Below are 27,840 nucleotides of genomic sequence, written 5' to 3' on the forward strand. Positions count from 1 at the left end.
ACAGCTTGATAAAAAAAAAAACCTTAAAATAGCATTCATATTTTATATTACTTTCAGTTCATTATTCACATTGGAAGAGAATTATTTAATAACTTACGTTTACCCATGCATACAGAAAATGTGCATACTGTACAATGTACCAACTGATTAAAATGACTAACTATTAAGACTTAAATTTCATTTGATGATATGATTTGGAAACCCAGCCTGTAAGTAATACACAAAATCAGTGTTTATGTTCACCGTGGCTTTATTAATAATAAAAAGTGCCACATTTTAAAAGGTCAAGCATGCCACAATAGTTTCCCCATCAGTGTATTTCTTCTTGTTCGCAGCATCAGCAGCAGCGAGGGCCCGAAACACACACACACACACACACATTAGGCACTTCTACCCCACAGATGGACCGTTTGAGTCAGAAGTCGTCTTCGACACCAGATAAAAGGTTAGGCACTTTTGAACCAGACAGCACAGGTGTTAAATAAGATAATACATGGATTCACTCGAACACAAACCCACCGTCAATGACAAAAGCTCACAGCAAAACACCACATGATTTGAGAAAACACATTCACACTCTCCGTTCACACCAACCAATCACAGGCCTCCATTTACATAGATCACCAGCGGAGAAGAGGCGGGTCACATTAATACTGTGGATGTTAGGGAAGTCAAGTTAATGCAAGGACACAAACTTATAATGAAAGAAGTCTTCATGAAGAATCTTCTCGTTTTATAATTCATGTTAAATTACTTATGCATTATTAGGTGTTTTGGTCCTGGGAGTGAGTGTCACCGATATCTTGGCTAGTGTTTGTGCCTAAACCTGATTAACAGAGAAAGGCTTTATCTGAATTAGCTGGGGAGTGTGAAGATCTTCTCCTGTAGACACACCGGCATTTAAACAATGAGTTAAACATGAACAAGAATCCTCGACCTTTAACCCTCCAGAGCTTTAATACTTCAACTCAGTGACCCTGAACATGAAAGCCAAGAGCGGCCAGTAAAATCATAAGCATGTTGATGGAAAAACCAATAACGAGTCAGAAAAATGTGTTTTAAAACCCTAGTTCTCCAGTCGGCCGTCGTCACCTGAAAGCTTTACTTGAGAAAAACAACAACAAAAAAACACAGAAAAACATGATTGATCAATCAACAACAAAATCAATAAAAATAAATAGCCATTCTTTGATTCATCTGACAGTGATTAAATAATTCAGCAATATTCACAACAACACTAATGGGACAGGATTGCACATGAGTGGATAGTTGCACTGTAGTGGTGGCGCTGAAGGAGGCACTGAGGACCAACAGAACACATATTCCCCACAATGCCCAGCTGCGATTGGTCAACCACACAAGCTTGTCCTGATTTGGTCTCCACAAAAAAACTAAATGTCGGTCCCTCCCGGGCACGTCCTGTCAGTGTAGACGCTTCTACGTCACAGGTGAGCCTCCAGGCGCTTAAAAAAGTGCGTTCTCATCGCTCTCAAGTGTCACGGAGGTATTAAAAAAACAAACGAGAGCTTGAGTCCCGAGTCTGTTCACGCACTGACCTCACTTCCTGCCCAGGCACAGGGGCGGGGCAGGTCACCGTGACGGAGAGGCCTGATTGGCCGGGACGAGCTGTCCGTCATCACCTTTTCTGCTCCCAGATCTCCGGCATGTTTAAGTCCAAACACTCGAGAGAGCGCAGAGCCTGAACGTTCTCCGTGTAAAACGCCACGTCCACCATCACCAGCCTGAGAGAGAGAGAGAGAGAGAGAGAGAGAGAGAGAGAGAGAGAGAGAGAGAGAGAGAGAGAGAGAGAGAGAGAGAGAGAGAGAGAGAGAGAGAGAGAGATAGAGGGAGAGAGAGAGATAGAGAGAGAGAATTAATCGGAAAAAAACTCATCTATTTAATCGAAGATTAGAAGGAAAAAAATATTTAAATATATTAATATATATTATTAATACATTTTAAAAATATAAATAATGAAATGATAATAATAATAATAATAATAAAAAAAAATATATATATGAAAAATATATACATTTTTATATATAAAATGAAAAGGAAATAAGATTTTTTTAATATATATTGATTATAAATATATGTAAATAATATTTATATATTTTTTTTATTTAGATATAAAATACAGAACTACTACTGTGTGTGTGTGTGTGTGTGGATATATATATATATATATTTATATATATATACACACACACTGTATATATACTTTGTATATATATATATATAAATAAATACAAATTATACTATTCTTTATTATTATTATATGTATATATGGATTATATTGTGTATGTATGAATAAATATAAATAAATAATTATAATAAATAAATTATACTATTCTTTATTATTCTATATAGGGCTGGGTAAAAAATATCGATTTCTCGATTTTAATCGATTCTCATTTTTATGAAACAATATCGATTCTTAAATCCCAAGAATCGATTAGTCATCCTGTTTTCAGTTGATGAATGAATGGATCATTGTTGCGCACATCCCATCCAATAAATTGCAATAATCTTTGTGCTTTGTTATTATCGATATGAAAAAGTCTCAGATTTCAAATTACGTCCATTTTCTTACGAAATTCAAAAACATAATTACCGTTTTGGCGCTGTGGCGTGAGATCGCTCTGGCGCAGCTCAGCTCAAGAGAAGCAACGGAAGCAACTCTTCCGCCTTAATAATATCAGTTACAGCGCGAAAGAAACATGAATGAGCATCTGAAAGTGTGTTAAAAGGTAGAGTACAACTTATCGAAGTCCGTATCATGTCTCATGGAATCGCTCAAATCAGTGTTTCAACCGTGCAAAGACGTTAGTAAACAATGTCATGTAATGTCACATTTACCTCAGAAAAAAACATATCCACTGACCATAAACTCGTTAGTCAGCTAGGAAAGTTAAGTCTAGAGAGGAGCATTTTTCCTTGAGGATTTGTTTTCCTTGAGAAAATTTGCAATGTATTGTACCTGATATCCAGAATAATCGATATTGAATCGAATCGAATCGTAATCGAAATCGAATCGAATTGCAAGCTTGTGAATCGAAATCGAATCGAATTGTGAAATTTGTGTCAATACCCAGCCCTAATTCTATATATATATTAAAATTAATATAAAAAATAAAAATAATGTGTAATTTTAATTCATATAAGTAAAATAGTATTTCCTTTTCATATATATATATATTAATTTTTAGAATTCATATATGTAAATAATTTATATATTATTAATTATATTTATCATATTTGTAATTTTATATTTATTATATACATTATTTACACAAATATTGTTTTTTGCCTAAAATGAGGCCTATTTTTTGTAATTATATTAGGCTTTATGCTGAAGATCATGTTAACGGCAGGTAAGGTAATCAGATGATGAATGATGCGACCTGTTTTACTAAACACGCCAGTTTGTTGCTCATAACCCCTATAGTCAGAGGAGTTTCTCACTGCTGAACACACACACACACACACACACACACACACACACACACACTCACCCGTTCTGCGGTCCGCCATCATTGCTGACCCCCAGTCGAGCCAGCTGCCTCCTCAGATGCAGATTAAACCTGGCGTTGATCCTGAGGAACAGCATCTGCACACACACACACACACACACACACACACACACACACACACACCATAAACACCACGAGTCTGGAGTGTGACGGCTCAAACACTCGTCACGCGTCTCACCTGCGTCTGCTCCTCCGGCAAGAGCTCGTAAATGGCCTCGTGCATTTTGGCCATCTGTTTACACACGTTACGCAAACACGCCGACGGCATGGGCGCCTTCACCTCGTACTGCAGAGGAAACACACCGTTAGCTGATGAAACACACTAACGTCCAGTGCTGGGACACTTACTTTTAAAAGCATCACACTATTATGTTACTCCCAAAAAAGTAACTTTACTTAGCTACTTTTTATGGAAAGTAATGTGTTACATTACTTTTGCATTACGTTTTCCTCATATGGGCTGGGCTTGCTTGTTTTTTAATAACAACAACAACAAAAACAGTTCTATTTTTGGCAAATGTTAAAGGAGAACTCCGGTCAATTTTAACATTGAGCTCATTTTATTGTACATTTGGAGTGCTGTCAATACAGAGAACAACGACAAAAATCGGTGTTGCCTACACAAGAGTTATTCTATTTTTAAAATTTGCACCCTGTTGACTTCAATGGGGCAAGTACTAAACCTGCTTTTAGCCTCTTAACATCCTTGATGTGTCATTACAAGTGCACAGCCAATGTGAGTGATTCCTTCTGAGTGAACACGAGTGGATCTGACTGCAGAAGATGTGAAAGAAATGTATAAAAATGATGTTATTTAAGCCAGCGCAAATACCTCTGTTTACATCCTGTTTTCGGTTGAAGTCCAAAGTAGTCGATTGCCGAGTTCACGTGCATAGGTTTAGTTAGCTATGATCATGCGCGTGAACTCGGCAATCGACTACTTGACACATCAAGGATGTTAAGAGGCTAAAAGCAGGTTTAGTACTTGCCCCATTGAAGTCAACAGGGTGCAAATTTTAAAAATAGAATAACTCGGTGTAGGCAACACCGATTTTTGTCGTTGTTCTCTGTATTGACAGCACTCCAAATGTACAAAAAAATGAGCTCAATGTTAAAATTGACCGGAGTTCTCCTTTAAGGCCCTTTCACACCGAAAGTGAAACGAATAATCCTCAGGCTGAAGGAAATGCATATTCACGCCTGTACAGTAGAAACACACCTTTCAGCTTCTGCTGTTCTGGATGAAGAGCAACAGGATTCAGGAGAAGGAAGTTTAACACTCTTATTTCTAAACCTAATCTAAAGTCATTTTTGCTTAGTATGGTTGAATGAGATCATTGAGGGTCAGCAGCAAAGACTTTGGTTAATAAAGTGAGATTAAATACATAAAGTATATTTGTGTCATTTAATATAGTTAACTATAAGAGTTTTGCGTAAAATTCTGAGATTGCATTTTACTGTTTTTATTCATTTTGAGGAATACTGAATGTTTTCGTGCAAATGAGTAAATGCATGTTTAGTCTACAACTAAAATCACCATCATGTTTACACAGCGCACACACACACACACACACACACACACACACACACTCCACCTCAACATGAGGACAGGAGAGCTGTCAGTCAATTCATGTGAAAAAGTAACTAGTGTTACTTATTCAAGAAAGTAACTTAGATCGTTTGTTGTAAATTGAAAAAGTAATGTGTTACTTTACTAGTTACTTGAAAAAGTAATCTGATTACATAACTCGTTACTTGTAATGCGTTAAACACAACACTGCTAATATCACTCACTTTAGACAGAGCCTTCTCGAACATGCTGTCCATGATGGCCACTAGTTTGGCAGAGATCTCTGCGATGTGGTCGTTATAGTCCTGAAGAGAGAGTGAAAGCAGCTGTTAGCGAGACATGCTAGCGCGTACGGTTGGTGTGTGTGTGTGTGTGTGTGTGTGTGTACCTTGGTGATGTGGTCGAAGTGGCGCAGTATGCTGTACTGTTTGGGCTGCAGTCTGGTCTCGAAGTGCGCTCGGATCACAGGGATGTAGAGAACCACCAGCTGAAGACAGCGAGACGCCAGAGCTGAGGACACACACACACACACACACACACACACACACACACACACACACACGGACATGACTGTGTGAATGGCTTGAAATCTTTAGCTTTAAATCCACTGATATCAGCAGGTACATGTGCGGTTTCTAAAATCAAACTGACTTTATTAATTTTATTTCTGCAGGTCTTAAAAAAGGTCTCACAGTTTGTCCATACAGAAATACAGATATCCTCCCGTCCTCATTAAAGCTGAGCCATGAGAGTGTGTGAGTGTGTGTTTAGTGTGTGTTCAGTGTGTGTATAAAGTATTTAGTGTGTGTTGTGTAGTGCGTGTGTTGTTTAGTGTGTGTTCTGTGTGTGTGTGTTCATATAAAGCGCTGCTGAGCGAGACTTTACCCAGGTTTCTGGTGGTGTGTTCCGTGTTAAGTGTGTGTGTGTTACCCAGGTTTCTGGTGGTGATGGTCTTCAGCCCCACGACCTGCAGCGCTCCGGCCCCGAGCACCAGCTGGCAGCTCCGGGAGTTGAAGTGCTGTGTCGCCGCGGAAACAAAACACAACCTGTCAGTCAAGTGATGTCACACTGAAGGAAGTGAAGGTCACACACACACACACACACACACACACACACACACACACACCTTGAGGAGGTCGGTGAGGCGCGTGAGGATGTCAGTGGTGATGGAGGGAATGTCGTTCACACACTGGCAATACTCCAGAAACATCCGGATCAGCAGCAGCACCGTCCTATCAGAGGCCACAAGGTCAGAGGTTAAAGGTCACGAAGGGAAACTCGCCGGAGAAATGAAGTGCTGAAAACCACTCACCCGACCACAGCGTACTTCTGCCCGTCCACACACAGAAACTCACTGGGCTTCCGGTCCTCCGACACTGGGGGTTCACAAAACACACCTTTCAAACCGCAATAATAGGACGCAGGAATGTGATCAGGCAAATACAAAAGAAAATCTGGAAAAAAATATTTTGTCCTGTTAACTCTTTCCCTGCCAATGTATTGGATCATTTTTCTATTTAACGGCCACCAGAATATTTTGTTGTATGAATATCTGAACATGCATTATATATATCAAAAGAAAGAACAGAACCGCTGCTTTAGAAAACGCTTTATTCTAGTTTCATGCAGTTTTTATTTATCAACACTAGAATGTGTGTAAGTTTCATAAAAAAGCAACATTTGGAGCATAAATCTGAGAAAGCCACGTTTTTTCACACACTGAGCAACGCTTTCATCGCTTGTTTTCTGCTTCTTCTCCTGTGCTTTGACCAGGAGATTCAGCACTCTTTCAGAGGAGGTGTAGTAGCGCCCCCTATCCCGTATAACAGTCAAAACACTGAGAGCTGGAGAACTCTTGTCTATGGCGGGGAAAGAGTTAAATAAAAGTATTATAATAAAATAATAATAATTATTAATAATATATTAAATAATTTATTCTTACGGAAATCTACAGAAATGTATAAAAAGACATCTCTGAAAATATATTTATTATACTCAAGTTGAAATGATAAACTGCAAAAATATTTTTTGTGCGGTAAAATAAAAAATTATTTAAGAAAATAATAACTATTAATATTGTAATTCTTAATACTGTCAAAAATAATAATATTATTTTTGGTAAATAATTCATTAATACGGAAATCCATACAAATATGGAGGAAAAAAGTCACAACTCTGACCATGCATTTACCGAAATGAAATATGAATAATAAACTGCAATAAAGGGTTAAACCCGAGTCACCCTGTTGTACTGTACAATAAAAAAATACATTTATTAAACTAATCAAATAATGTATTTCAATAGTTGCAGGCGGTTTGTTACCCGTGTGTCTGCGTTCAGGAAGACTGATGCGTCCGTCAGCGATGGAGTCCACCAGATCCTGGAACTCCACAGGGACCTCGGCCTGCTTCCAGCGCTCGTTATCCAGCAGCAGGCTGCACACACACACACACACACACACACCTGAAGCATTCAGCTCTTCAAACTCTAAGGCCTTGTCCACACTAGTACGTTCTCGTTTGAAAACGCATCTGTTTCTCTCCGTTGTGTCCGTCCGTCCACACTGAGACAGCGTCTTTTTAAAGGGGGGGTGAATTACTGTTTCATGCATACTGAGTTTTTTACACTGGTAAAGAGTTGGATTCCCATGCTAAACATGGACAAAGTTTCAAAAGTTAAGTTGTACGTTTGAAGGAGTATTTTTGTTCCAAAAATTGTCCTTCCAGTTTGTCACAAGTTTCGGAAAGTTTTTTTCCGAGTATGGCTCTGTCTTACGTAAGAGAGGGCGGAATTTCCTTATATGGGTCCTAAGGGCACTTCTCCGGTAAGATCGCAGGCGCGCGCGCACTCGTAGAACAGAGCAAGAGAGTGAAAGCAGTTCGCCATCAAAGCGCCCTGCCCGGCTTTTGGGAAGTCAATGTCACCAAAGAAGTGTGTTTTTGGTTGCCAGGGCAAGACAACCCTGCACAGATTCCCAAAGAACCCAGCGTTAAGGAACCCGTGGATGGAGTTTGTTTTCCTGAGCATAAACGGAGTTGTGTAAGACTGTTGTTCCTGCATTTCGACGATGATTGTTTTATAAACAAAGCTCAGATCGGATTTGCAGATCGTCTAATGCTTAAGGATTGAGCAGTCACAATGATAAAGGTTCGGTGAGTAAAACTGCTTCTATTGTCTCTGTGTGTTGTTAGCTCGGCGCGTTAGCACAGCTTTAGCTTCGCCCACACGGCCCGCCCCCAGCCGCTCGTTTTTTCCGGAAAGACTCGGTACAGCCAATCTTTCAATTAAAAATATAATAAAACAAAAGACTTTTTGGAGATATGAAGGATGCAATATTACTCTATATGTACTCAAGATTAACAGGAGATTGAGTGAAAATGAGCATTTCACCCCCCCTTTAACGAAAAACAAAGCTTTTTGAAAACACTCTCCGGAGTGGATACATTTAGTGTGTTTAGTTTTACGCACATGCAGCATTTAGTGTTTTTTAGTGTTTCTCGTCCACACTGAAACGTCAGAAAGCGCTAGTGTGGACGGAGAGCGTTTTTTAATGAAGTGAAGACGCTGTTTTCAAATGTCTCCGGACTGATGTAGTCGTAGCCTAAAGCGTGGTGTGTTTGTGTGTACCTGAGTTTGGTCTTGCGCTCCTCGTGGAAGCGCTGCACGAAGCGGTTGGCCTGACTCTGCAGCGCCCCCCTCAGGCTCATGCTGCGCCGGACACACTCCTGCTCAGTGTCCTGGACGAACGACTCCACCGCCTGACTCAAACACACGAACTCCGCCGAGCTCAAGCGCTCCAGAGAGCCGTCCTGCAGAAACACACTATCAACTCCTCATCCTCATGCTTCCCTCGGCTCATTTTGACCCCAAATTCATTTTAAAAATAATAAAAGTGTTGTGTAAAGTGTTCATCAGAGGGGTTCAAGACCCTAGGATTTTTGTCGCACTTGAACCACAAAAAAAACCACTTTATTTTATAGTGTCCTTGTTACATATGTTACATGTACTTACCATAGTAATAACAATAAATTACATGCTACTAACCCTCAACCAAATCCTAATCCTACCCTACCTCTATAGTAAGTACATGTAGTTAAATTATTATACACAGTACTTAAATATGTAATCACACTGTAACAATGACATTAATGATAATTATTATTATTAAAGTGTAACCAAAAAACGTAATGGATTCAAGGAGTTTTGTGTTTGAAATTTAAAAAAGTAACAAATCCTTCCCTCACGGGTCAGTTTGACCCCCATAGGAATGAGTGGAATGTGAGGAATGCTTCAGCACACATAGAGGAACCTACAAATGCTCAAAACTCAAACTAAAAAAGCTAAAACTTGACCAAAATATTATTTCATAATGTCTACATTAGAGACATTAGAGAAATGACTGAATAGAATCATATAATATCATGTTATATGGTTTTTTTTTTTTTCACAAGAGGTCGGCAAAGACACCCGGTGTAAGATATTTTGAGCTGAATTAAAAGGGTTATGCATTAAATTGTGAGTTATTTTGAATTTAAGTTGAAAGAATTTGAGGAATGTGCTTAAATTACTATTTATTATATATATATATATATATTGATAAAATCTAGTCATTTAAAGGTTAATAAAATAAAAATGAATCAAAATGAAATAAAATAAACTTTCTGGACAAAAAAAGAATTAAGTGAAGTTAATTTCAGGGCTTCAGGTCATTTTGACCGGCGAGTGAAAGATGGAAGGAACTGAGTGATTTAAGGGTTTAAAGCCGATAGACCGACCGAGCCGGTCCGGGTGTGTGCAGAGCTGAAGCGTGTCATGCGTGCTCACCTTGGCTCGGGTCATGAGCACTTTGACGCAGCGATCGTGACACACGTCTGACGCCGTGTACAGCAGCTCCTGAACGTTATTGGCCACGCGACCCAACTCCAGATCAGACGGCATGACGTCCTCACTCCTGCCAGAGAGAACACACACGTTACTGATGCTCTCCCTGCTGCATTAGATCAGTAGACGGAGAGAAGACGGTCTTTTGTGGCTGTTTGAACACATTCGAATCAATCACATGAGTGTTTACACTACGAAAGTAATCTGGTTGAATGTGTTTTCAACTTCCTCTGAGGTGGTCGAGCTCAATACGCTTTAGACCCAGTTTACACCTGTATTTAGCATCGTCCACTTGTGATCCGATCGACCAAAACGCATCGTAATAACAGCGTGTTGAGAGACTCACAGAGCAGCAGCGCCCCCGGCGGGCAGGGAGGAGGTAGTGTTGTAGTTGTGTTCCCTGCTGGAGGAGGACTCGGTGGTGGCCGAGGCCGAGTCGCTCCCGCAGGCCTCGGTGCGCGTCTGTGCTCTCGCCTGCGCTGGAACGCTGCTGCGCGCCTCGGCTTCGTTCAGCGCGTCGCTGATGAAGAGTCCCTCGTGAGTGAGATACGCAAGCTCCGCCTCCCCGGAGTGATGAACTCCCGAGTCCTCCTCGTCCTCATGGGAATGATTAGCTGCGGGGGTGACGTCTGCTATCCGACTCCTCTGGCTGCTGTCCAGCACTTCCAGCACCACGTTACGGATGACGCTGAGCGTAGCCTGGAACAAACGTGTGTGAGTTATGCATTACTGAGCTTACAACGTTTTGACTGGGAAATGGAGGCTAAAGTTCAAGTTCGGCCTCCAGGATCTACACATATATCTCAAAGGTAATGTTTTTAAAGGGGTGGTTGCTTATGATTTCACTTTTCTAACTTTAGATAGTGTGTAATGTTGCTGTTTGAGCATAAACAACATCTGCAAAGTTACAACGCTCAAAGTTTAAAGCAAAGGGAGATATTTGCTTTTAAAGAAATTACTTTTTAAGGCCTACAACAAACGGCTGGTAGAGACTACACAACATTCCTCCCGGGTTAGTGACATCACCAACCCTAGAATTTACATAAACCCCGCCCCCTGAACACGATTTATAGATTATCATGACAGAATATGCTAATCAATGGCTAGAAGATAACTACACATAAGCTACATAAATTCATCAACTAACCATTCAGAAACGTCCTTTTGCTTCTACATGTTGTCACTTCTTCTTGAGTCTCTCCATCATTGTCTGACTCCAGTTTGAACATAAAAGGCTAAACGTTTTTGAAATGTTCAGTGTGTGTGAGGTAATCGGAGCTGCTAACACACACACGCACGAGCTGTTGAAGCTCCGCCCTCTGTGCTGGGAGCAGCAGCTCATTTGCATTTAAAGGAACAGACACAAAAACGGTGCATTTTTGCTCACCCTCAAAAAGTGACAATTTTAACATGCTATAAAAAAATATCTGTGGGGTATTTTGAGCTAAAACTTCACATACACACTCTGGGGACGACAGAGACTTATTTTACATCTTGTGAAAAGGGTGTTGTATTACAAATTTATGAAATGTTTAATTTAGTTTTACATTGAATTTAGCATGTTAAGGTTAGGTATAAATGATGATTATCAGAGCTTCTAGCAAAAGACTCTGGTCAGTCCTGTTTTACTGAAACTCTTAATGGCTCTTGGAGCTTGTGTTTTAGCAAGAGAATCCAGCCAGTCCTGTACTCGGGTCTCAGCATTTGAATAGATATGCTGAGTGAATTAGGATGGGCAGCACTCTCAGTCTAGAACAGGTTCCTAAACCTGTCTTTTTAGTTCCTGCCCCTAAATGTATATAAACTGTATGAGAACGTTCAGTTAGTCAGACTTTGGAAGAACTGTAGCCATGTCAACGCGAAGTCCTCAATAAAGAATAACTTCTTCAACGTGATCCCAAAAGTCTCCTGGTCTTCGATTCGGAGTTTACAACAAGGGTCATTATACCACCCCTTTAAAATGTATCCTTACCAGTGTTGTTCTTAACTAAAACTACTGGTTAACATTAACTGATCCGCCTGCAAGGCCTAGTTGACGTCTGCCAAAAAGAGGAGTGGAACTAGTCAATTTTGATGAAATTATGAATTATTATTATGTTTTCTATGCGATATCATGTCCAGACGATGGTCTATGACACGTATTGTCAGGGTTTTCACTGCAGTTGTTGAGTTGATTTACCTTGATCCTCTTGAGGAACAGGATGAAGTGTTCAAATATATCCAGCAGCAGATCAAACCACTGATGAAACGTCATCAAGCGCATCTGTTCATGAAATCTGCATCACACACACACACACACACACACACAGTCAGCTGTGATAAACAGTGCTGTGATATTCATACTGAACGGATGTGAACTCACTTGACAGTGTCTGCATCAATCTCACTGATCTGCGACACAGACTTCTCAACACACTGTAAGGAAAGAAAGAGAAATCATTCATCACTGTTGTTTTAAAGTGCCCCTAATATGCCATTTTAAAGGCTTCTAATTTTGTTTTTGAGGTCTCAAACAGGTTTACATGCAATCACAGTCTGTTGTGATTGGTCTACTCTGCTCTGATTGGCCAGATGACCCAGTCTGTTGTGATTGGTCTACTGTGATTGGTCTGCTGTGATTGGTCAGAATGCTCAGTCTGATGTGATTGGTCTACTTTGCTCTGATTGGTCAGATGGCTCAGTCTGATGTGATTGGTCTACTTTGCTCTGATTGGTCAGATGGTCCAGTCTGTTGTGATTTGTCTACTTTGCTCTGATTGGTCAGAATGCTCAGTCTGATGTGATTGGTCTACTTTGCTCTGATTGGTCAGAATGCTCAGTCTGATGTGATTGGTCTACTTTGCTCTGATTGGTCAGATGGTCCAGTCTGTTGTGATTTGTCTACTCTGCTGTGATTGGTCAGAATGCTCAGTCTGATGTAATTGGTCTACTTTGCTCTGATTGGTCAGATGACCCAGTCTGTTGTGATTGGTCTACTCTGCTCTGATTGGTCAGATGACCCAGTCTGTTGTGATTGGTCTACTTTGCTCTGATTGGTCAGATGGTCCAGTCTGTTGTGATTTGTCTACTCTGCTGTGATTGGTCAGAATGCTCAGTCTGATGTGATTGGTCTACTTTGCTCTGATTGGTCAGATGGTCCAGTCTGTTGTGATTTGTCTACTCTGCTGTGATTGGTCAGAATGCTCAGTCTGTTGTGATTGGTCTACTCTGCTGTGATTGGTCAGATGGTCCAGTCTGATGTGATTGGTCTACTTTGCTCTGATTGGTCAGATGGTCCAGTCTGATGTGATTGGTCTACTCTGCTGTGATTGGTCAGAATGCTCAGTCTGATGTGATTGGTCTACTTTGCTCTGATTGGTCAGAATGCTCAGTCTGTTGTGATTGGTCTACTTTGCTCTGATTGGTCAGATGGCTCAGTCTATTGTGATTGATCGACTCCTAACTGATTGGTCAGATGGCCCAGTCTTTTGTGATTGGTCTACTCTTCTCTGATTGGTCAGATGGCTCAGTCTGATGTGATTGGTCAGAATGCTCAGTCTGTTGTGATTGGTCTACTCTTCTCTGATTGGTCAGATGGCCCAGTCTGTTGTGATTGGTCTACTCTTCTCTGATTGGTCAGATGGCCCAGTCTGTAGTGTTCCCGTCCCTGTGCCTCACCTGCCGTACGACATTCTTGGCAGCGCGGATCATCTCGTCACTGTAAATGTCCAGGAAATCCAGCTTCCTCTGTCTCAACAGGCCGAAGACCAGAGACTGCAAACGATCCTGTAATAAACACACACAAACTCAGATGTGTAACCACAACACAAGCAGATCAAAACACCACCCATTATACAAGCTGCTGAGATTTTCTTGATTTGATTTCGAATTAAAAATTAATCAGACGTTATCATCTCTGCATTTGTTCTTTCATTACTGAAATTGAGTGCAATCAGCGGTTTGGTTGACTCGTCGGCGTGGGAATTAGAGCGACATCACAAACCTTTCCTGACGCTGCAGACTGCTTTGTGACCTGTGTGAGAAAATCCCACACTGTAAACCTCAAACCAACACTGACCCACATCCAACACAAACATGACTTGATTGACGGGGCACAGTCATGTGACCTGGTTTACTGGGCTGCACTTATTTCACACCTGGAAACTGGAAACCGCAGCTGTGGTCTGCTTGTGGGAGCGTGACGGTGCCACAACAATGACTTTTACTGGAGAGTTCAGTTTCGCATTTGCAATGGCATCATTTGTGAAACAATTCAGTGCCAATCCCAACACGCCTGGGTTTTCAGATGACGAAAACAAAGTCTTTCAAGTGAATGAGGTTTTTTTTGTTTTTTTTACACTACTGTTCAAAAGTTTGAGGTCAGTAAGATACGTTAATACTTATATTCAGCAAGAATGCATTAAATGAATCAAAAATGACAGTTAAGACATCATTTTACAAAAGATTGTTTTTCAAATAAACTGATATTTTGGACTTTCTATTAATCAAAGAAAATATGAAGCAGCAGCTCAGCCTTTTTCCACATTGATAATAAATGTTTCTTGAGCAGAAAATCCTCATATTAGAGTGATCTCTGAAGGATCATGTGACACTGAAGACTGGAGTAAATTCAGCTTTGATCACTGGTATAAATTACATTTTAAATTGTAATAATATTTCACATTATTACTGTTTCTACTGTATTTTTCCACCAAATTAAAGAGGCCTGATTACTTAAATAATTGTATAAACAGATGAACAGTTTGAAGTTGCAGTTTAGTTTCGATAAATGTTTTTTGAACTCGAGAGGAAGTTGTGCTTTGACAGATATGGTAAGTTGCCATAGCACAATGAACTCTGTTATTTCAGGAAATAAAACAACATTTGATTCCTCATGAAATGTGGAAGAGGTCTGACCTTCTCCATGACCTGAATGTCCTCCTCAAAGGGTCGATTGAGGTCGCTTTGAGCGTATGTGGAGAAATCAGCCACCATCATCTTATCGATCAGCCTCTCCATCTCACAGAGCTGAGAACCCAGATGTCTGCGGAAAGAGACAGAGGCACAAATAACAGGACATACAGTCAAACAAAAAATATTCAGACACCAGATATAATTTTGATATTTTTTACTAGTGGGTGCAGGACACTATTAGTAAATTTATGTAAGTGAGGAGAGCAAAATAAAGTAAACTGTGACATATTATACCCAAAAATTCTTCATACAGTGACTACCAGTAAAATTTATACAAATTTGGGAACAAATATTATTCAGACACTTTGAGCTGATCATGTTTTGCTGAAGTGTTTTTTCTGTAATTGCTAATGTGACCTTTTCACACACAGACTGAACTAAATGAAGCATTGCTTGGTAACTGGTTGAGCTAAACTGGTATTATCTAATTGTGTAGTTAAATTGAACAGCTGACAGATATTCAACATAATTCATTTATGAGACAGTCTAACAGAAGGATGGACAAAACCAGTGAATATCAACTGATTTGATAACTCTGAGTTCTTGTCATATTTTATTTCCATTTTCTAGCGAATAAACTGTGATAATGTGAAAAATGTTGAATAATTTTTGGTTTGACAGTAAATAGCATCGTCTAAACATCCTGATCTGTCAGGCCACTCTCTTCTGTTTCTTGTCAGCATGTTTCCTAGTAAACGTGTGTGTGTGTGTGTGTGTTTGCGCACCTGAAGCTGTGTATCCCCTGCAGTTCCTGCTGCAGAACCTCCTTGGTGGTGGCGATGAGCTCGAGCGCCCCGACGAACTCTGACGTGGAGAGCAGCAACTGCACCGTGGGCTGCGTCTGGTGCACCGCGGCCATCAGCTTCAGCTTATTGTGCAGTTTAGCGCAGTTGTTGCGTGTGAGAGCGTCCCGCAGCGCCCGCAGCGGCCCACGGCACATCACTCGGTCGATGGCGGCGGTACGAGCGCGAAGCTTAGCCACGGAGTCGGCCGTCTCTCGCAGCCGGTCCTGGAGCTCGTGCTGAGACGACATGGCGTGGAAGAAGGCCTCGGAGCGAAGAGAGATCTGCCGAGCGATGCTCACCTCCACCACGTCCAGATAGTGACTCAACTACACACACACACAAAGATGCACAACAGTAATGTTTTTTTCAAAGGCATGTTTCTAAAAGCTACTTAAATGCCCTAATTGAACTGTCAAAGCTAGGCCTTAGAGATGCTCTGCCTTACTTCATTTGTATATTTGCTATATTGTTTTTATTTGCTTAATTGTTCATGCTGTTTATATAATTATTTGACTGTTTACTAGTCTTAAATGTTTAGGTTTGCTTGGAAAAAATAGTAGAAATATTTACTTAAGCAATACCCAAATTGTTAATATTTATATAAAAAATATTGATATTAAAATTTTACATTTAAAATTAATTTAAAAAAAGCATTTTGCCTTTAGATGAATTAAAATTGTAAAAATATCCGGGTATTGGTAGCATGTTAATATTAATTAAAACCTTAAAAACTATGACCTAAAAACTTAAAAAAATGGTATGGAGAAATGTATTTATATTTATTGGTAGCAGGGTTACTACAATTAACTAAAACTAAAACCAAAACCATAAAAAAACATTTTTACTTGAATAAATGGTAACTGAAATAAAATATTTCTAAAATTAAAATATATTTCAGCTAGTTGCCAAAGCATAATTTCTCTTTTTTGTTTATTTAATTTGAAGTAAACTAAAGTAACTAAAATTACTAAAAATGAAATAAAAATGGACATATTTTTGAAAAAAATCAATAACTAATAAAAATGTAAAAAGACAACAAAATTAATATAGCTGCGAGCAGCGATGACGGGCCCAAGCCGGTGGCACCGCCACCCCGGTGCCTTTAGTTACCCTAAAGGAAAATGGAAAATAAAAACTAAAAACTAAAAGAAAATATTTAATAAACTAAAATAGTATCTAACGTTGATTGGTTCTGCTGATAATGACAGACGGGCACCTTTTCCTGTAGTAACCGTGACGACGCCACATCTCGGCTGTTCTTGCCCCCGGCGACGCTGAAGTGAGACCACGGCAACACGGCGTTAAAGGTGGTCGGATCGTTCAGCACAAACTCAGGCTTCATGAAGATCTGAGCGAGAGAGAGAGAGAGATGATAATGAACAGGCAAGGAAACGTTTGCCCTTTTAAAACTGTGGCCTCGGATTGAGAACAATTTCCCATTTAATTTTCCCATTGGCATTTAAAAAAAAAACTCTTCCAGTAAAGATGAACAACAACATTTCAAACTTGGATTTAAGACGATAAAATAAACGAAAAGGTAAAAGCCTGCGCGCTTAAATTCTCAAAAGAGAACGAACTTCTCGCCTCATCGTGAATGTCATAATACTGAAATAATGACTGTGAAATATTATTACAATTTAAAATATCTGTTTTCTACGTGAATATATTGTCAAATGTAATGTACTTCTGTGATCAAAGCTGAAAGTCTTCAGGGTCACATGATCCTTCAGAAATCACTCTAATATGATGATTTGATGCTCAAGAAACACTTCTGATTGTTATCAGCGTTGAAAACAGTTGTGCTGCTTCATAAGTGTGTGGAAACAGTGATTATGTTTTCAGGATCACTGTGAGTCTTCGGTCCTCACCTTAGGCACCTGATCCAGCTCAGCTCTGGCTTTATCTGCAAAACAAATGAGCCACAAACACACATTAGAAAACATTAGACTCATTCGAGTTCCTCCCCAGCTTAAGTAAGTTATTGTTGGATATTAAAAGAAATGTTTGTGTGCTGATGCAGTGCTGGTCAGTGAGGCGTACCGTGGTTATTGGTGATGGTGGGCACCGCCAGGTCGTCTTTGCTCTGGCAAACGTTCTTACAGCGCTCGTGAATCTTCTCCCTCTGAGAGACACAAACAAACCGTGAGAAACCCGCGTACCAGAGATGCCTTTCCAAAACAGATCTGGTGTTTCCGATCACAGAACCGGCTGACGACTAAAAACAGAAGATGTTCCTCTGAAGGAAACGCCGGTGGAAAACGAGAGTCATTTAACCTTCGGAAAACCACAGAGACAAACAAGCTGCCATCGCCTGGAGCCCGATAAACACGGGGAACACAGACTAAAGACACATTTCTCTGCTTTAATAGCCTCAAAGGCTATTAATACACCGTGAGATTAACAACGACACACACAGGTCTACACACACCGTGAGACGCTGAACCAGACAGCAAGTTTAGGCATTTTCTTGTCATCTAAAAGTCATTTATTCCATTTTTGCTTAATTTCGAAATTCCAAAAACGTATTTAATAGTTTTATTTAAAGTCCCCCTGTCGTGAAAATCAAGCTTATAATGTTGTTTATATGTATATGTGGTGTTTTTGATATGCTTTAGACAAATCATGTGTAAATTCATAAGTCGACACCATTGCTGAGTATTTTCTCCTTAAAACTGCAGTGAAACACAGACCGTCTCAAACACATGGGTGTTTCTGACGTCACAAACTACCTTGTAACCAATCAGATCAACGTGTGATCGTCAAACGAGTGGATCTCTGAGCTGGGTGAGTGAGTGGAGGCGGGGCTCATTTGCATATTCATAGAACCTCGCATACTAAATGAGGCAAGGGTGTAGAGTTACATTCAAGCTGTTTTAGGGCATGAAGAATTTCTTTTTTCAAGGAAAAAACGTTTAAAGATGTAATTTCGGTGATCAAAGATGAGTTAAGGGATAAAATGACAGACTACAGGGGGATTTTAACAACAACAGCACTTATTAGAGCATCATCAGCTGACAGTCACATGATGGAGAACGATGACAGTTCAGTTTTTTTCCTTCTCGCTCTCTCTCTCAATTCAATTGAGCTTTATTGACATGACTTGTACAGTATAGCCAAAGCATTGGCCATTACATAAGCAATGAACAAATAATCAATAAAGTCAATAAATCAATCAGTAAACAAATACATTTATATAAACAAGAAATAACAAGAGAATTTTTACATTCATTCAGACAAGATAAGAATATTTCTAACTATAGTAATTTCATCTCTCTCTCTCTCTCTCTCTCTCTCTCTCTCTGTCTCTCTCTCTCTCTCTCTCTCTGTCTCTCTCCCTCTCTCTCTCTCTCTCTGTCTGTCTGTCTGTCTCTCTCTCTCTCTCTCTGTCTGTCTGTCTGTCTCTCTCTCTCTCTCTCTCTCTCTCTGTCTCTCTCTCTCTCTCTCTCTCTGTCTCTCTCCCTCTCTCTCTCTCTCTCTCTCTCTCTCTCTCTCTGTCTGTCTGTCTGTCTGTCTCTCTCTCTCTCTCTCTCTCTGTCTGTCTGTCTGTCTGTCTGTCTGTCTGTCTCTCTCTCCCTCTCCCTCTCCCTCTCCCTCTCCCTCTCCCTCTCTCTGAATAATTGAGAAGTGTCACCTGAGCCGTCTCCTGCAGGTAGGAGCTGAAGTGTTCTCGGGTGATGTTGGGCAAGTAGAAGGAGGGCATGACGTCGGTCTCGGTGAAGTCCAGGCCCCACGTCTTAGTGAAGAAGTCGGACTCTCTCTTAGTCAGCCTGGGGTCGTTCAGGGCCGCGGGGAGGTTCACTTTAGAGTTATACACAGTCCAGCGGTGCTGGTCGGCCACGACAGACGGCCCGTCACAGAGGCCACGGCCTTCACCTGCACAGAGGACCACTTCATTTTACACTCACACTCTGAAAAATAACAGCTCTTTTTTGGCATTTTCACGAAGAACATTTAACATCCATGGAATCTTTCCATTCCACAAAAGGTTCTTTAGATTAATAAAATGTTCTTCACACTAAGAAAAAAATGGTTATTTTTTTAGAACTGTTCAATGAAAGGCTCTTCTGGAAATTGTTTCTACATAATTCAAAGGACTGGAGTCAATTATTCCGCTTATATTACGGTTTCCTGAATTTTGTGTCAAACAAATTGGAAATTTATCCTATTGTTTACTATATTTATTTGCTGGGTCAGTGTCGCTGTGGGTTTTGGTTCTTTTGCTGTTGTCGGCTGTAAGGATCTTTGAAATAACTAAAATCATTTGGTGAAGTGAAATGAAACTAATGTGATCAAGTCCCCCCTGGAACTACTTTACCCGTGCGTTTCCCTGAAAATACTTGCACACCTTAAAACGTTCGTCAACCTATCAGAATCAAGCATTCAACAGCCCCTGTAGTATAAAAGATAATAAAGTACTGCCAATAACAGTAAAGATAACTCAAGCACTAGCAAAATCCTCATGTCAGGATGGAGGCAGTGTGTCAACACCTACATACATCCTAAATTTCATAAAACACTCTAGCGTTTTCCAAGAGGAAGAGCATGTTTCCCAGTTTCTGAGATCTCACCGGTGGGCTCCTTAGGGCAGACGTCCGGGAGGGAGCGTGGGGTTCGATAGTGTCTGGGGGCCATCGAAGGGTCCCGGGGCTTCTGGAAGAGCCCGTCGCTGGAGCCGGCGCCTCTTCCTCCTCCTCCGCTGGACTGAGGTATCGGATTGGAGGACATCACTACGGATCCCTCACATATGAGGCTGACTGAAATGAGAACAAGAGAACGACATCAACATCCTGTCACGGCACAGGAAACACCCGTCTGTTAGGGGAAATCAACGTCTGATTGGTTCAAACGGATGAGAAACACACAAAAAAAAACTGTTCAGATTCATTGTATTTATCGCATATCAGCTCAACAGTCTATAACAAGGCAGATACAGATTCAACATTCAACAATATAATATAAAAGTATAATCAAGAGAAACACTTTATAGTATTATATACAACTCTAAAAAAAAAAAAAAAAAAAAAAAAAAGATCCTTTAAAGTGATAGTTCACCCAAAAATGAAAATTAGCCCATAATTTACTCACTCTCAAGCCATCCTAGGTGTAGCCTATATGACTATCTTCGTTTAGAAGAATAAAATCAGAGTTAGCCAATATTAAAAAATGTCCTGGCTCTTCCAAGATTTATAATGGCATTGAATGGCCATTTCTGTTTTAAAATCCATAAAAGTGCATCCATACATGATAACTGCATCTATCCATCATAAAACTGCATCTATCCATCATAAAACTGCATCTATCCATCATAAAAGTGCATTTATCCATCATAAAAGTGCATCTATCATCATAAAAGTGCATCTATCCATCATAAAAGTGAATCTATCCATCATAAAAGTGCATTTATCCATCATAAAAGTACATCTATCCATCATAAAAGTGCATTTATCCATCATAAAAGTGCCTCTATACATCATAAAAGTGCATCTATCATCATAAAAGTGCATCTATCCATCATAAAAGTGCATCTATCCATCATAAAAGTGCATCTATCATCATAAAAGTGCATCTATCATCATAAAAGTGCATCTATCCATGATAAAAGTGCATCTATCCATGATAAAAGTGCATCTATCATCATAAAAGTGCATTTATCCATCATAAAAGTGCCTCTATCCATCATAAAAGTGCATCTATCCATCATAAGTGCATTTATCCATCATAAAAGTGCCTCTATCCATCATAAAAGTGCATTTATCCATCATAAAAGTGCCTCTATCCATCATAAAAGTGCATCTATCATCATAAAAGTGCATCTATCCATCATAAAAGTGCATTTCTCCATCATAAAAGTGCCTCTATCCATCATAAAAGTGCATTTATCCATCATAAAAGTGCCTCTATCCATCATAAAAGTGCATCTATCATCATAAAAGTGCATCTATCCATCATAAAAGTGCATCTACCTGTATCCATCATAAAAGTGCATTTATCCATCATAAAAGTGCATCTATCCATCATAAAAGTGCATTTATCCATCATAAAAGTGCCTCTATCCATCATAAAAGTGCATCTATCATCATAAAAGTGCATCTATCATCATAAAAGTGCATCTATCCATCATAAAAGTGCATCTATCATCATAAAAGTGCATCTATCATCATAAAAGTGCATCTATCCATGATAAAAGTGCATCTATCATCATAAAAGTGCATCTATCCATCATAAAAGTGCATCTAGGGTAAACGTACCTATTAAGCTCACCAAAATCTACATTGAGACATTTTTAGTGCACAAGATATTGGTTTTAGTACAAGAAGTTATTTTAAAATAAAATATTAATCTCTCACACTATAATATTTCATTTTATTTTAAATGACAAAAGTATTTCAATTAAGATGTACATCATTAAATATAAAAAGTCTGGCTGTGCTTAATGGGTACATTTTGTACCCTTTAAGCACACCCCTGTTCCCAATAAGCTCACAACAAGTTTTATTAAAAAATCTTGTTTATTTTAAACAACCTTTTTAAGGAATAATTGAAAAAAGTTTTATTTGAAGGTACAGAGTCAATCACAAAAAAACAGAACACTAAAATCAAGCAACAAGGCATTCAATTTGATCAGGTAGCCTATCCTATTCATAGTGACGTGTCATTCAAACTCATTGCAACATCTAGACTAGTCCACGTTCAGCTATGTAACCCATATTGAAAAATCAAATAACAAAACAAACCAATGTGCTCCTTAAAGGGATACTCCACTTTTTTTGGAAATTGGCTCATTTTACAACTCCCCCAGAGTTAAACAGTTGAGTTTTACCGTTTTCGAATCCATTCAGCCGATCTCCGGGTCTGGCGGTACCACTTTTAGCATAGCTTAGCATAATGAATTGAACCGGACAAGACCATTAGCATCTCTCTCAAAAAAATGACCAAAGAGTTTCGATATTTTTCCTATTTAAAACTCGACTCTTCTGTAGTTACATCGTGTAATAAGACCAACAGAAAATGTAAAGTTTAAATTTTCTAGGCTGATATGGCTAGGAACTATACTCTCAAAATCGCACCTTTTCATTTTCCGTCCGTCTTAGTACACGATGTAACTACAGAAGAGTCAAGTTTTAAATAGGAAAAATATCGAAACTCTTTGGTAATTTTTTTGAGAGAGATGCTAATGGTCTTGTCCGGTTCAATTCATTTGCTAAGCTATGCTAAAAGTGGTACCGCCAGACCCGGAGATCGGCTGAATGGATTCGAAAACGGTAAAACTCAACTGTTTAACTCTGGGGGAGTTGTAAAATGAGCTTATTTCCAAAAAAAGTGGAGTATCCCTTTAACTCTCTGGGTCAGAGCTTTCCTGTCTACTCCAAACTTCTTGGACAGATACGACAGGTTTCTGATGGCTCCTTCTTTGTATGACATGCCTCTTTCATCTTTGGGCATACACTATAGTTTCGTCTAGCTTTTGTCATCTTAAGACTGTGAAAATAAGTTTATTAATCATTTTTTTTGAAGATTAACATAGTGACAACCATCAGTTAATATTTAAATTCTGATTATTAAGTATTTACATAGACGTTTAATGTGGGTGAGCTTAAAGGGAGCACACACTGTGCTTAATTGGAGCAAAAACATTTTTTAATTAATAAATATTAAATTAAAATTTAAAGGAAAATATTTAGCTAAATTAATAATCTAGGTAATGTATTAAGTTTATACCAATTTTAATATGAACAACTATTATAGACAATATCTATGAAATTATGCTTTTTCTAATTGATGTCACACTGAAGCTGTGTGATTGTCATAGTAGTGCACCCTTTAAGCTCACCTAACAATAATATGAATTCTTTAAAAATTACAGCAGTTTAAAACCACAGACTATCAATAAAATGTAAAATTATAATATTATGGATTTAAAAGTACAAGCCATTAATTCCTGTGAAGTAATATATTAATGTAGCACACAATCTTATACAGCTAGTAAGCTAGCTATGTTCGTAGCATCTGGGCTATGTTGCTAAAACTATCTTTTAGATCTAACTGTAATTATTTCCCACATCCAGGTTCCAGGTTATAATATTCAAAAGTCTAAACATTAATCTCTTAATTTTGCAATAAGAAGATGTACTTCTTCAAAATAAAGGCTTAAACATATAAAAAATGCACATCTGAGGGGCTCCTCTTCTGGTGAAAGTTTTCAGACAGCTTTGAAAATAGCCGCCAGACAGTGTGAACACATGGACACACATATCTCAGTGTGCAATGGTCTGATTGGTTTAAAATTACAGGAGGTATATAGTAACAAACACATCAATTGGTTAATACATCAAATAGGATAATACATTGCTGTTTCTTTTTATAATCTGAGCTCCAAGATGGTAGTGTGCTTAATGGGTACTTGAGCTTAATAGGTACGTTTACCCTATCCATGATAAAAGTGCATCTATCATCATAAAAGTGCATCTATCATCATAAAAGTGCATCTATCCATCATAAAAGTGCATCTATCCATCATAAAAGTGCATTTATCCATCATAAAAGTGCATCTATCCATCATAAAAGTGCATTTATCCATCATAAAAGTGCCTCTATCCATCATAAAAGTGCATCTATCATCATAAAAGTGCATCTATCATCATAAAAGTGCCTCTATCCATCATAAAAGTGCATCTATCATCATAAAAGTGCATCTATCATCATAAAAGTGCATCTATCCATGATAAAAGTGCATCTATCATCATAAAAGTGCATCTATCATCATAAAAGTGCATCTATCCATCATAAAAGTGCATCTATCCATCATAAAAGTGCATTTATCCATCATAAAAGTGCATCTATCCATCATAAAAGTGCATTTATCCATCATAAAAGTGCCTCTATCCATCATAAAAGTGCATCTATCATCATAAAAGTGCATCTATCATCATAAAAGTGCCTCTATCCATCATAAAAGTGCATCTATCATCATAAAAGTGCATCTATCATCATAAAAGTGCATCTATCCATGATAAAAGTGCATCTATCATCATAAAAGTGCATCTATCATCATAAAAGTGCATCTATCCATCATAAAAGTGCATTTATCCATCATAAAAGTACATCTATCCATCATAAAAGTGCATTTATCCATCATAAAAGTGCCTCTATCCATCATAAAAGTGCCTCTATACATCATAAAAGTGCATCTATCATCATAAAAGTGCATCTATCCATCATAAAAGTGCATCTATCATCATAAAAGTGCATCTATCCATCATAAAAGTGCATCTATCATCATAAAAGTGCATCTATCCATCATAAAAGTGCATCTATCCATGATAAAAGTGCATCTATCATCATAAAAGTGCATCTATCATCATAAAAGTGCATCTATCATCATAAAAGTGCATCTATCCATCATAAAAGTGCATTTATCCATCATAAAAGTACATCTATCCATCATAAAAGTGCATTTATCCATCATAAAAGTGCCTCTATCCATCATAAAAGTGCCTCTATACATCATAAAAGTGCATCTATCATCATAAAAGTGCATCTATCCATCATAAAAGTGCATCTATCATCATAAAAGTGCATCTATCCATCATAAAAGTGCATCTATCATCATAAAAGTGCATCTATCCATCATAAAAGTGCATCTATCCATGATAAAAGTGCATCTATCATCATAAAAGTGCATCTATCATCATAAAAGTGCATCTATCATCATAAAAGTGCATCTATCCATCATAAAAGTGCATCTATCATCATAAAAGTGCATCTATCCATCATAAAAGTGCATCTATCATCATAAAAGTGCATCTATCCATCATAAAAGTGCATCTATCCATGATAAAAGTGCATCTATCATCATAAAAGTGCATCTATCATCATAAAAGTGCACTTTTTGGAAGAGCCAGGACATTTTTAAATTAAACTCCGATTGTATTCGTCTGAAAGAAGAGTGTCATCTACACCTAGGATGGCTTAAGTACATTTTCATTTTTGGGTGAACTATCCCTTTAAATGTACAAGTGCTAAAAAACACACTGGGGTATAAAACAAGTGAGTAAGAGTGAAAACACAAAGAGGAATATGAATTCACACTCACTCATACACACACACACTCACACAGAACATCCTGCAGCTGTGTGTGCAGCCACCTAAATGATTTTTACTCATGGCATAAGTTTAATCAGATGCCCAGACCACATCTCACACCTGAGTGAGCAGAGAGAGAGAGAAACTGCAGGCTGAGCGTGAACGAGTGAAGATGAGATCTACTGCAAACCAGCTGAACTCAAGCGCTCGAGCGGCGATGAGAAGCATGAGCGCAGGCTTTCTAGTCATTCAGAAGCAGAAACGAGAGCGCTGAGGTTTCACTCCTCCGACGTGCTGCGGTTTGACTTCGGCTGCCGAGGAGTCAGAGAGCAAAAACACCAGCACAACACACACTCCACAGAGCTGCAGCGTCAGACTCGAAACACTCACCAGAAACACACATTCATCCAGCACAACTTTACCCACGAGTCAAACCGGTCACCAACTTAATCCACTCCAAACATTTAATTTAATACAAAACTACACTTTATGTAAAGAAAAACTATTAATTAAGAAAGAGCAACTTTTTTTTCTAAATCCTCATTAGTCGTATGAGATAATTAGATTACTGTACTAACTACTCTATCTAAAAAGTATTGCATCACTACTTACTAATTACTTTCTAAATCCCATTTAAACCGCGACCAGTTGAACAATACAAGGACAGACGTGAAACTGCACTTTTAATTCTTTCAAATAAACAATATATAATTGAATAAATTATTTTTGAAATGACCAAAGTGTGTAAAGTATAAGGTTAGGTTAAAAACATACATTTTAACATTAAGTTTTAGTGTTACGTCCACTATTCTTTTATATAGAGTTGATCTATAGTCTATGCATCAGAAGCAACTATAATTTTATTACAGAAAAACTAGTCACTTACTTTACTTTTTTAAAAGTAATTAACATACTTTGTGATACATTGCACCCAACACTGCATACAATATATACTTTTTAATGTACCAGCCATGTGCAAATAATTAACCGCCCTTGCACTGAATTTGCCCAAACACGCACATAGTAAATATTGATATATTGCATAAATTGTTACTTTTTATGGATAAGACAGGACACGTGACAGATGAGTTCAGCATCTGGGAGTTGATCAAATCAAATCAGACAGATCAATCATTACCTCACACAACGAAGCTACATTTAAACAGCTTATGTTTCAATAACTATATATTAATCATATAATTATGAGAAATTATAGATGTGTATTGACCTAGAAACGTATGACTGACAGCTCAAACCTTCATTATCTTCGCTTCAGCGTCAAGTGGAGACACAACCGGCTTTAATGTATGAATATTTACAATATTAATTATTATTAAAACATAATTATCATTAATAATACCTGACTGAAATTACCTGCGAGGAGCAAAACAAATCACCTCAGCGCAACTAACTCTTTAACTGACACACGTACGACTAAATAAGCATTTTAAGGGCATACATGCGTAATTTCTGCTGGCTTTACAGTAGTTTTGTGAGTTGAGTTTGTTATTGTGTGTTACACGTAATGATCCGCTGCTAGCCTGAGCGCTAATCATAATAAACACCCGCTCCAGCGCCATTAACGCCCCGCACACTCACTCATAAACACCGCCGTGTGTGTCTGCGACGGCGAGTACCTGTTATATGAGATAAAGCAGCTCCTGGCGTTCATAATATCATCAGATCCCGGTCACATCCTCACAGATGTGAGGCTCATATCACACAACTCAACGGTCCGCCGGTCACCGGCCCATGATGCACTGCGCGCGCAACGCAGACACTTCCGGTTTACAAGTTGTTTTGTCAACGCGTACACGAATCTCACTCCGTCACACAATCATTCATTACTTCTGTGAAAGGAGTTTATCCCTAAACTTTTGCCAAAAATGTGTGCTTTTGGAGATAAAGCCTTTTCATGTTACGTTTATAGCTATTTATTAATATTCCTCGCAAAACTTTTCATTCTTTAAAGAAATAGCTTATTTTTCCCGTTTTCAACAAATATTGATAATTGAATTCTTTAAAGAGCAAAAT

At 38.8% G+C, this 27,840-nt stretch overlaps 1 protein-coding gene across 1 annotated transcript; it reads right to left on the bottom strand.

Moving 5' to 3' along the window:
- Positions 1–235: 235 nt before the first annotated feature.
- vps54 (VPS54 subunit of GARP complex) lies at positions 236–27,622 on the bottom strand. Its single transcript, XM_081362040.1, has 23 exons — positions 27,444–27,622; positions 20,292–20,477; positions 19,355–19,596; positions 17,764–17,845; positions 17,592–17,626; positions 16,940–17,071; positions 15,664–16,049; positions 14,882–15,008; positions 13,643–13,750; positions 12,348–12,400; positions 12,165–12,261; positions 10,332–10,684; positions 9,929–10,055; positions 8,732–8,913; positions 7,427–7,539; positions 6,416–6,479; positions 6,230–6,335; positions 6,034–6,121; positions 5,492–5,613; positions 5,328–5,408; positions 3,712–3,819; positions 3,516–3,610; positions 236–1,742 (listed from the first exon to the last, which is right to left on the bottom strand). Exons 2-23 carry the CDS (start codon positions 20,446–20,448, stop codon positions 1,637–1,639), a joined length of 2,964 nt encoding a protein of 987 aa, XP_081218166.1. The 5' UTR covers positions 20,449–20,477; positions 27,444–27,622; the 3' UTR covers positions 236–1,636.
- Between the last annotated feature and the right edge of the window lie 218 nt (positions 27,623–27,840).

Source organism: Scardinius erythrophthalmus (assembly GCF_964197995.2).
Source record: "Scardinius erythrophthalmus genome assembly, chromosome: 3".
NCBI lineage: Eukaryota > Metazoa > Chordata > Actinopteri > Cypriniformes > Leuciscidae > Scardinius > Scardinius erythrophthalmus.